We start from the raw sequence: 12381 nt of genomic DNA on the forward strand, positions 1-12381 counted from the left end.
GGGACAACACTGAGTAATGCTGTTCAGTGGTGTTAAACATAATGGCGGCAGTCAGAATCCCACTTGCAGCTAAATCAGCTTATCTCCTATATTCTTGCCAACTTGATTCTTTGACACTGAAGCCTACTTTCTACAAGGGGTGTTTAATATAGCATAAGAATTTCTAAGAAATTTTGGCTGGGCACAATCAGCACCCGAAAAATACTCAGACGTGACAGCCGTAATATATATATACATGTGGTATGCATTGCCGTTTACTACAGAAATGTGTATTGCTAAAATAGAAAAGAGAAAAAACAGACCCAGTTACATCAAGTGATCACATGTGGATTAAAGTTCTCCTTCACCTGCCGTAGCATTGAAAAACAACATTTATTATGAGCTTGATTTTGGTGGTTCCCTTAGGGAATCATTCACATCAAAGATTAAAACACCCACCCAAGTCAGATGCTGATTGCTTTGTTTCATTATTGCTAGCAAAGTTCTTGGGCACTCAGAGTTGTTCAGCAGTGTTTGTACTAGTCCAGTATCTCCACAAGTGGGAGACATTTCTCTTCTAATTCCTGCTTTCTGTCTTCAATCTCATGTCATGGTGAAACATACTTCTGATTCAAAGTAAAAAAAAAAAAATACGTAGAAGACTGTAAGTAATATCATGGTGTTTCTGAAATAAGTTTCATCCACACTCTTTCAGCTGAGCAAGGCTATATAATTTTTAATTTACAGAATTACTTAAAATCTGGCTGGAAAATAAATTAATAAACATTTATAAAAATATGGCAGGATTCAAAATGCAGTCAAAGATTAAAACACAACCTCTTTGATCAAAAATAAATTAAAAAATTAGATGTCATACATATTTTTCATAGCCACTTAAAAAAGAAAAGTGCAAATAAAAAGAAAAGAACCAAAATAAATAGAATATATTATAAGTGAGTGCATCACTGTTAATCCAGTCTGTCTATCTTTCATCTTTTTTTTTTATGACAGCTAGAGAAAAAAAAATCAGTGCAATGTTGCAATGGTAAATGCAGCCCAGCAGCCTACTGTCCTTATCTGTACATGACCTCGTAATGGATCCATCTGGACTCTAGAGTTTACTGTTCTTCAGTCATTCCAGTTGCTCAGCAGCCGTTGGTGTACTACACATGAATGCTCCTTACTGCCTGTTTGATACTCTCCAACAAAGCTTTGCATTCCGGTGAATGCTCCCGCTCCAGATTGCTGTACATGTCTGTGAGCGTGTTTACATATGCCTCAAAATTCTGCTCACTGATTGGCCCCTAAATGAAGACAAAAACACATGTTAATAGAAATTGCAGTAGCTGAAATTACAACAAATACCACACTTGTGTTTAGTAAAGAGATAGAAGAGGTATGTGATCTGTAACATGTACTTGCACACAGGGGCGTAGCCAGACACCCAATTTTGGGTGGGCCTGGGCCCAAGATGGGTGGGCAGAAGAACTCCACCTTGTCCCACAAGTGATTTGGTCTCTCCCTCTCTCACCTGCATGCCGTATGGTCTCGCAAACATACCCCCTCCCCTGCATACTTTTTAAATAGCAGATTTTCACAAAACTCTACACACTGCTCATGTTGGCCCCACAGCCTTCCGTCTGATGCAACTTCCTGTTTCCGCATAGGAGGGAATACATCAGAGGGAAGGCTGTGGGGCCGGTGCGAGCATATGTATCAGTTGCTGCTCACTGCAGGTGAAGATCTGCTATTTAAAAAGTATGCAGGAGGGACAGTTGTTGGGAGTTTTTGGCTGGTGGGGCTTGGGGATCCCTGCCAGCCACATCATAGGTGTGCTGCTACTGGGTGGGCCTGAGCCCAAAGTGGGTGGGCCTGGGCCCACCTGGGCCCACCCTTGGCTACGCCACTGCTTGCACACCAGCCAAATCTGACTTCAGGAGGAGGTGGTTTTAAGGTATAGGATACTAAACCTTATGCAGGGTATGAGAGTAAGATCTTGAAAGGAGATATGCTCAAGCTCTGATAAGACAGTATTTTTGACCTCATCACAGCTGAGCAGCTCCATTTTGGGACAAGTCTTAGGAGCAAGAAATGAGATGTGCAGGTCAGTGCGTTTCAATTTTCACCAGTAATTTTAGAACAGAATCTGCCGAGGTAGAGCCTGTTCTATAGTAGAGGAGAAATGGTTGCTTATGCACCAGGAGTGTGCACCATAACATCCATTTTAGAAAAATAAACGTATAAAAATTGACAGGTTCAAAGCCACTACAGAACTGATTATGTGCCAGCGTGTAACCAATTATGTTCTGGAATAGCAACCTAACCAGTTATGTGTAGCATTTAACCGGTTATATGCCAGCATATACCCAATCATCTTTGTCACTTTGGAAACATAATCTTGATGCTGTCATGGAGGGGCATAATCGAAAGGAATGCCCAAGTTTTGCTGAGGACGTCTTTGCAAAACGTCCTGATGGAGAGGCGGGGAAACCCGCATTATCGAAACAAGATGGACGTCCATCTTTCGTTTCGATAGTACGGTCGGGGATGCCCAAATCCTGAAATTTAGGTCGTCCTTAGACTTGGTCGTTTCTGATTTTCGGCGTTAATGGAAACCAAGGATGCCCATCTCAGAAACAACCAAATACAAGCCCTTTGGCCATGGGAGGAGCTAGTATTCGTAGTGCACTGGTCCCCCTGACATGCCAGGACATCAGCCGGGCAACCCTAGGGGGCACTGCAGTGGATTTCATAAATTGCTCCCAGGTACATAGCTCCCTTTCCTTGTATGCTGAGCTCCCCAAAACCCACTACCCACAACTGTATACCACTACCACAGCCCTTACGGGTGAAGGGGAGCACCTATATGTGGGTACAGTGGGTTTCTGGTAGGTTTTGGAGGGCTCACATTTACCACCACAAGTGTAACAGGTAGGGGGGGATGGGCCTGGGTCCGCCTGCCTGAAGTGCATTGCACCCACTAAAACTGCTCCAGGGACCTGCATACTGCTGTGTTGGACCTGAGTATGACATTTGAGGCTGGCACAAAATATTTTGAAAGATTTTTTTTGAGGGTGGGAGGGGGTTAGTGACCACTGGGGGAGTAAGGGGAAGTCATCCCAGATTCTCTCGAGTGGTCATCTGGTCAGTTCGGGCATCTTTTTGTGCCATGGTTGTAAGAAAAACAGGATCAGGTAAAGTCGTCCAAGTGCTCGTCAGGGATGCCCTTTTTTTCCATTATGGTTCGAGGCATGCCGTGAACTTTGGTCATCCCTGTGACAGAAAGCAGTTGGGGACACCCAAAATCGGCTTTCAATTATACTGATTTGGGCGACCCTGTGAGAAGGATGCCCATCTTCCGATTTATGTCGAAAGATGGGCGTCCTTCTCTTTTGAAAATGAGTCTGATAGTGACCTGTTTCTTTTGCTAGTTCAGGGGGACAAAAACCACTGGGAGATTAAGGGGGCAACCCCCACCCCCACCAATCCCTCCAGTGGAGTGCTGCTTAATGCAGCTGTTTAACAAATATTAAACGTGCTTGATAGCAAATGTAACTCCCAACGCTGCTCTTGTAGGACATAGATGTTTAGTCCTCTTCTGAAATGGGGAATAAATATTTATGAACTTGCCACACTATTGTCTCACTCAAAACCACACCCAGGCTAAGCCCCCTTGCCATTTGCAAGCACTTGGGTTTGATATGTGCTTTGTAAAATGGGAACTAAGATGTTTATACAAGACAAATATTTAAGGGGGAAATTGTCAACATGAACGACCATTAAAATGAGTTATTCTACCACATGTCATGCTATTTTACCACAGGGTCTCACTGAATAAAATGGGACCCTGTGCTAAAAAGCTGGATGCATGCTGAGGCCCCCTTTTACCACAGGGGGTAAAAGGCTATCTTTATTTAAAGAAATGGCTGTGCGGCAAGTGAACCACTTGCTAAGCGGCCATTTTGGGGAGGGATCACTTACCGCCACTTATTGAGGTAGCGGTAAGGGCTCCCGTGCTAACCTGCGGTAACCGGGTAGCATGCAGCACTGCCTGATTACCACTGGGTAAACACTAGTGCTACAAAAATTAAAATACTTTTGTAGCACTAGAAGTGGCGAGCTCTGGGAGTGGGAGCTGGCACCAATGTCAGATAAATGAGCTGTGATTGGCTGACAGAAACTTGGAGGGACTTAATGGAAAGGGAAGGAATGTCTAAGTAAGTGGTGCAGTGGTTAGAGTACAAGTCTTGTAATCAGAAGCTGGCTGGTTTGAATCCCCCTATTACTATTGTTTTAATTTGGACTTCCCTGACTGCACTTGCATGTTTTTTTTTCTTCCGATTTTTGCTCTCTGCATGGGTCCCGCGCAGCACCAACTAAACTAAAATTGCTTGGGGGACCTGCATACTGCTGTCATGGAGCTAGGTATGGTATTTGAGGCTGACATAGAGGCTGGAAAAAATATTTAAACAGTTTGTTTTTTAGGGTGGGAGGGGGTTAGTGACCACTGGGGGAGACAGGGGAGATCATCCCCAATTCCCTCCGGTGGTCATTAGTCAGTTTGGGCACTTTTTGGAAGCTTGGTCGTGAAAACAACAGGACCAACTTTGTGTGGACTAAATGCTCGTCGGGGACGTCTTGCTTCTTTCCATTATCAGGCGCGGAAGTCCATCTGTTAACCACGCCCCGGAACGCCCCTGTCCCGCCTTCGCTACCATTTGGCCACGCCCCTGAGAATTTTGCCCGTCCCCGTGATGGAAAGCAGTTGGGGCCGTCCAAATTCAGCTTTCGATTATACCTGTTTTTGAGACGGACGTCCATCTCCCGATTTGTGTCGGAAGATGGGCGTCCGTCTCTTTCGAAAATAAGCTGGATAGCCACCTTGCAAATGTCTTCAATGGAGGCAGAGCAGAAATGGATGTACTCCCCTCATCTTTTTTGGAATGAGAAAATATCTGGAATAGAACCCTAAACCCCTGTCTGGCGGAGTAATTGGTCCTATTGCATTCTGTTGGAGGAGGGCTGAGAGCTCCTCATGAAGTAGTTTTGTTTGGAGGGGGTTGAAACGAGACTCTAGATAGGAGACAAAAATTAGGTTGCTGTTTAGACTGAGATGGTGTCTGGCTTTTCTGACCCCACTGTTGTCTTGGACTTGAGCGCTGGGGCGTAGTCCTTTGGAGGAGGAGTAGGAATGTAACAATGCTTAGACAAGTAATAATTTGAGCATCAATATCCTCCTGTAAATCTTCTAGAAGAAGAAGCAGCAGAAGTTTGTGGCCTGGATAGAATCTTAATAGTATCTGTATGTTTTTTGTCTCCAAATAAGTTTTCTCCACGATAAAGGGACATTTGCTTGATGGTACAGGACAGCAGATTCGAGGTCAAAGACCCTGAGCCGAGAGAGACATTGCATTGCTACTGCTAAGGCAGAAATACATGAAGAGACATCAAAGGCATCAAAAGACTGTCTGCCCAGATATTTACAACAGTCTAGAAATTTTCAGTAAAGTTTATGGAATTCCTCCACTTTTTTGGGTGGCAGGAATTCTGTGAAAGGGTATTCTATATTAGAGATTTTAAATAAATTGTGGAATAAAGTTGATAATCCAATATTTAATTGGTTAGCACTGAGGCTTGAAAAGGTTTTTCTGCCAGAAGAGTCTAACGTTCTAGTTTCCTTTCCTGGAGAAGCAGAAGCATGAGATCTTGCACTGCAAGTATGTTTTAAACCAGATTCCACAGCAAGGAATGGTGGGGTAGTTGTGTTGTCTCAAATCCAGTGGATTTTGTATCCTATACATTGTATCAATTTTCTTTGGGGCTACCTCAACTGACAGTGGAGACTCTCAGTTTTTGAATATTGAATGAAGTGGGACAGTGATTCCTTTTCTAGGAGGAGAATTGTAATCTAGAACTTCAAAACGTTCTGAAAGAGGTTCTTCCTCTGTAATTTAAAAGGTAGGCTTGAGCCACCTCTCAGACAAAGTCAGGAAGAGATATTTTCTGGAGGAGATCTGCGTCTGTCAGGTGGTGGTGAGGGATCAGATGGAATGCCATAGAATTCCTCAGATGAGAAGTCCTGTGGGTCCTGAGCCATCTCCCAGGAGAGGTCTGAGTCCGAGTCTTCAAATATTGATCATGGGAAGCACGAAGAAGAGAGTGATGACAACAGTACTGGCTCTGCATCGAGGTGCATTGAGGGAGATGATTCTCCAAAGTTGGAGAAAGCTTGTCTGTTGATGTCAATGCATGCGTCGGTCAGGTTCGTGCTGCACTGGACAGTCAACATCAAGCTGGCATACGGGAGCTCTCCTGTGGCTGTCTTTCCAGTGCATCAATGGGCTGGACTGAGGTTGGCACAAGCATCCTGTAAACCTGTATAAACTGTGAATGCAGTAGCCATGAAAGCTCTTCTGTGAGCATAGCTCGGATTTCCTTGTGAAGAGTAGGTGTCGGTATAGGCTGAGAAAGCAGTGTGGATGCAGCCTGAGATGTAGCCTTTGGAGGTGTGGGAGATCTCAGAGACCTCGAAGGGTCTCAATGATAGATGATCTGGAGAGAAGGAGAGTGGTCACTGTGGCCTGAACACTTCCCATGCATCGATGCAGGACAGAGTGCCTGGAAGGAGAGCGATGGTGATGCTTCTTAGCTTTTTTATGCTCCAGGTCTCTTGATATGCGCAGCACCATTGACAAGGAAGTACAGTCCTTATGCTTATGCAGTAGCGAGTATGATGTCGGACCATCTCATTGTTGATGCGGATGCAGGTTTAGCTCAATGCGGATGCTGATGTTGATGCAGAAACAAAACGTTTTTCTTCCAGGACTCTATGGGCTTTAAGGGTCCTCACTTGCATGAGTAGGCAAAGGCTACACTGTATGTCTCTGTGCTCTGGACCTAAGCACTGAACACACTGGTTATGGGGGTCTGTGCCTGAAATAGTCCTACTGCATTGAGTATGCTTTTTAAAACCATTCAGTGCCCTCGTTGATATGGAGGGAAAAACAAGTGACGCTAGGTCAAAAGACTGTATGGCCCAGGGAGCTCGAGAAGTCGTGTACCTGAAAATAGTCAATGCTTCCCAGGTAAGAGAAGGGCTCAGAGGCCCCAAAAGACTGAAAATTAAAAAAATGAAAATAATTGAAAAAAAATATATAACTTGTGTAAATTAATACTGAAAATTGATAATCCAATAAATAGAAGAATATGAAAAAAAATGATCTGAAAAGGTGAATGCACCGAGAAGGCAAAAGGGTTGACACGCTGAGGAGAGATCAAAAAGTCAACCTCTCTCCTCCATGGCAAAATGATAGACTGCTGGTGCTGCACTTGAGCGTCGGGTGAGAAGGCATCCGCACATGTACGTTGGGGGCACTGCCTCAAAGATTTAAAGTGACAATGAGAATAGTATGACTTGTGGCAAAATAACTCATCTTGGGGGAAAGTTATCAGTGTAGGCTACCATTAAGACAGGTTATTTTAATGTTTAATAACCTGGGTTATTAGTAACTAGGTCTAATTACATATGCTTAAATAGCACAAGTTGTGATAAAGTAACTCATCTAAATGGTGGCCCATGTTGATAACTTCCCCCTCTTCTAAGTGCCAATTTATGCACATATGAAATGTCAATAGAGCTTGCAAAATGAGAGCTTACTCTGTAATTTACAATGTTATAATTTTATTACTTCTTACAGAAAAAAAAGAGGAGAGAAGGTTGCTCATTGTTCCTTAAATATGTGCCAAAAATAAAAGTGGATTAATTTTCAATCAATCAACAAGAAAGAGCAGAGATGGCCAAAGGATGTTAAAAAAAACCCACAAGAGCCTTTTCAAAAATAAAAATAACTGACACAGGTCTCTTTAATACATATTCAGATTTTTTTAAAAGGCTATTTCCACCGCTTAGCTGTCTCCGCTCTATTTTTTTGTTGTTGATTCTCTTTTTGTGGTTTATTGTTCCCCTTCTTTGCTTCACTTGCTTTTCAATCAATCGGATAATAATTTTAGCTTATTGGACACAACTGAAATAGAGCAAATAGAATGATGATATACCTTTGGAATATGTGGAATATTACTTGTAACGGGCACTTAAAAGGTAATAAATAGAATATTCACAGTACATAACTGAATTTTGAGGAACATAAGCATTTTTGTGAGGTTCAGAAAGGTAGTTAGTACAACAAAAGCCTAACACTCCAAAAAATAAAGATATGAAGGCAATTTCTCAACACACCTTCATATTAGATGCAGTAAATGAGAAGAGAGAGCTACATTTTTAGTCAGCACTTCGGTTTCCTCAGACGCCATTTTGAAGATGTATATTTAGAGCAAAACTGAGGCACATTGAGGTATGTGTTGTAGATGCAGGGGAGTTTTAGATATATTATATAGATATATTCTAATTGTATATATTTTGTAATGTTTTAGGACCTATGCCCTGATACAGGTTTCCGAAACATGGACCCTGCTGGTAATGGGTCCAGTCATAAGACTGAATGATGTTTTAAGCAAATTGGCTTGAACTTTTGGAAAAGTGATTGAAAAGCACTGAATTGCATGAAAAATAAAAGCTTTGTATGAAGAATCTTACTGAATTTCTATTTACTGCATCCGATATGAAGGTGGGTTGAGAAGTCACCTTCATATCTTTACGTTTTGGAGTGCTGGGCTTTTTTTTGTTCTATTATTTGCTCCCAACTTTTGAACATCTGACTGTTTTAAAGTAAAGGTAGATAGTGATATTAAAGACGAATTGTTCCATATTAATGGTATGTCCAGTAAGCTGTATGATTTCTTCAGAAAAGTTCTCCCTCAATTAAATTTAGTAATACCTGTAAAAATGGCTGACTGGGAAGAGTTCAACAACTGAGCGAGATCTTATGAATCATTTGTAGCAGTCCTGAAAATTCCTTATAACACAGTTATCATGCACTCAGGTTGTAAAAATGTGATCTGTATTAGCAACTGAATTACAGTAGCGGGTTATTTTTATTTTTAGTTTTTAAATATCATGCATGTCTCTGTCATACCTAGGGAGGATTATTTTCAAAAGCCATGTAAGTTGCTATTTTACCCAGATATAAGGGCTTTTTGAAAAAGATCCATCCTGTAAGAGGATAAAAATACTTTTATATGAAATTTTTGTGGAAGCTCTCTCTGGGTGGGGTTAGGCCAAGGGATGAAATAACATGCATAGCTTGCATTTTCAATACCACATGCATTGCTTTGGCCAGAAAAAGCGACACCAAAAAAGCAGGTGCAAATCTCTGTGGGTACATTTTCCTTGGGAATGTTCAAAAGGAAATCATGTTCATACCTTCCTTTTGAGAACTGGTGCAAAGTCCACAGGTAAAAGTACTCCACGGGCTTTGTACCTGGCTGCACAGTTTAAAATATTGCCTCAAGAGTTCCATGGAATTAACAACAAGAGGAATGAAACGTCAAACCCCACAATTTTCAATAGGCCTATGATGAAAAGACATAGGAGTTGATTTACTAACAAATAGTTTTCATACTGAACCAGCTTAATGTGCAGTGAGAAATACAATCAGATTTACTAATGTTTAAACATGTGTACTAAGGGTGCTGGCTAAACATTTAGTAAGGAGAAGGTTAACTGTAGTGCATTCTAATGAGCATAATGAGATTTAAATGATGACATGATGACCACCCACAAATTATTATCTTATTCATAAGGGCTGGATTCTATATATGGTGTCTGAAAAATCTGCGCAGAAAAGAAATACGCCTAGGCGTAATCTCTAAAATACATTTTATAGAATAGGCTTAAATTTCCGTGCGGTATATAGATACACCGAGTGCCTCTCCATGCAACTAAATTTGTTTGCATCCATTTAGGCTATGCTTTACTTGGCATAAATCCCAACGCCTATTTTAGGTGCAGAGTGGGTGTATTCTATAATAATGCAAATAGATTTTAAAAACACCCATTCCATACTCTCTTTGCAACTTGAAATTTACATGCACCACGTTACAGAATATGCTTAGTGAGTTGTGCACGCAAATTGTAATTAATGCCAGTTAGTGCTGATAATTGCTCGTTAACATCCAATTGACAGCGCTGATTAGCTTGTTTACCAATTAAGTTATGCGCACTGTTATAGCGGTGCGATATATAGAATTTGGGGGTAAGGGCCTCTTTTACTAAACCGCGCTAGTGGTTCCCGGTGTGGCAATGCTGACAAAGCTCATTCACTTTGAAAGGGTTTCGTCAGCATTGCCGCACGGGAATCATTAGCACGGTTTGGTAAAAGAAGCTCTAAATCATGTATTAATTAATGACTGCATGCTATTTTGGCAAAAAAAATGTATCCCCTGCTCCAGTCACCATGTGATATATTGTTTGCACATGCTATAAAAGTCACCTGTTGGTCAAAGACAGTTTGTGGGAAGAAACTGGGGAATTTTGATTGCTGTTGCAAGAAAGGAGAAAACATGAACAGAAGAGAGAAACAGGACAGAGAAAAAGGGAAAAAAAAAAGAGGAACGAGGAGCTTGATATAAAAAAAGAGAAAATCAGAGAGAAGAGAGGGACAGAGAAAGGAGGCAGAGGGAAGGAAAGGAGAAAGAAAACAAGTCAGAGGATTGGGGGTGTGGTGTGGAGGAAAGAGAGATTGAGAACAAGAAAGAACAAGTGGGCCATGTTCCTAGATTGTCAGACCAAGGACAAACTGCTGCTGGTAACACTGTGAAAACAATCTAAAATTCACTGGTATTAGTAATAAATGCCAAATCCCAACCAGAAGTAAGTACTAGACAAATTGTACAATAAAGGGGTGCCCTCAGATATTTTAATCACCAATGTGGTGGAGAAAGTTATAAATGACCGCTAAAAGGTGAACAATTGCATCTCTTTCATCAGGCCACCCACTTCTGTGGATATAGGGTGCAATATATGGAATATGTGCAAAAATGCGCAACAAAATACATTTTTAACCAAACCATTAACATCACAACTTAGGAAAACAAGGTACTTATCACATGAACCCAGCACCCACGATGAAAGGATGCCAAGGGCTCAGATAGTAACAAAGCTCTGTACAAGAGATCACACCAAATTCCCCTCTTTGAAAATGCCTGAAAGCAAGCTCTGGCCTCCAGATCTCCACATATGGAGACCTTCAATGCTAGCACAGACAAGTCAAAGGTATATGTCAACAGGGTCTCCATTTTTCTGTCCTGAGGATCCTTGAGGGAAATACAATTGTTCACCGGAATGGTAGCCATCTTCATGACAAAAGTAACAAAAGTGCCCACTGTAGGAGGGCAAAAGGAATCTCTGTCCTCCAGTTGAATGGGGTATAGCTTCCAAATCACTTTTTCCATCCTACAGGGAGTATCTGGAGATTTCCACTCTGAATGCACTATGTCCTTCAGATCTTGATTCATGGGAAAGAATTTAGTCGGCCGCTTAAGGCCCTTCACCAACAGATCCACCTTCTTAGCCATGCCCTCCACATCCACTTCATCATCAAAATTCAGAACCGCGGTAACTTGAGTTGCCAATTCAGACAATTCCTCCCTAGGGAAAATATGAACCACTGTGGGATCATCTCCTTGAGGAAGGTCCCCCTCCTCCCCGAGTTCCCTCTCCTATACTGGGTCCTCCTCGGAGTCTAAGAACTCACCTTCATACCAATCATGGACCATATCTGCCAACAAATCGGTCCAGTACAGTCTAGGCTGCTTAGATGCACCATGGACCTGCCCCTTTCCAGGAAGGCTCCTTCCCACAGATTCTCCAGACTCCAGGCCCTACATAGTGAACAAATAAAATCTGGGGAAAAAATCAACCTCCTCAAGCAAAGTTTTATCCCCAGCAGTTATGGTACCCTGGGGAAAAGGTCTTCAGGGATCTGCAAGAGTCCCCTCCTCTGGAGAAAAAGTCCATAGTCTGTTATTGTGATGGACATGGAGGAAGCCACTGCTTGCCCCGGAATTGGTAGCATTGAATGTTGCTACTAATTGGGTTTCTGCCAGGTACTTGTGAGCTGGATTGTTCACTGTTGGAAGCAGGATACTAGGCTAGGTGGACCATTGGTCTGACTCAGTATGGCTATTTTTATTATTCTTATTATTACAGTTTTTGTATTCTGCCTATACCTATACAGTTCAAGGAGGGATCACAATTGGGCTAATCAGTCCAGGAATTAAAGTAGTATGTGGTATCTAAGGATATGACTTTAATTTCGGATGAGTCCTCAAAAAGGTTATATGATTATGTGTTGGCTAAGCCTGCCTTACAGAATAGGAAGGTTTTTAGCAGCTTTCTGAAATTCAGGTATTGTGTACACGCTCTTAGAGAATCAGGGAGTTGGTTCCACAGATTAGCTAGTTGGTATGGAATAGATAGAGTTGAATGTTTGGTTGATTTTAGGT

General features: G+C 42.0%; 1 protein-coding gene across 1 annotated transcript in view; it reads right to left on the minus strand.

Moving 5' to 3' along the window:
- Positions 1-1000: 1000 nt before the first annotated feature.
- ST18 (ST18 C2H2C-type zinc finger transcription factor) overlaps positions 1001-12381 on the minus strand; it is a 353913-nt gene continuing 342532 nt past the window's right edge. Inside the window, exon 21 of the mRNA XM_030190140.1 lies at positions 1001-1283. Coding sequence (XP_030046000.1) covers positions 1143-1283 — 141 coding nt within the window. The 3' untranslated portion in view covers positions 1001-1142. The remainder of the gene's footprint in view (positions 1284-12381) is intronic.

This window comes from Microcaecilia unicolor, chromosome 1 (assembly GCF_901765095.1).
Source record: "Microcaecilia unicolor chromosome 1, aMicUni1.1, whole genome shotgun sequence".
In the NCBI taxonomy this organism is placed as follows: domain Eukaryota; kingdom Metazoa; phylum Chordata; class Amphibia; order Gymnophiona; family Siphonopidae; genus Microcaecilia; species Microcaecilia unicolor.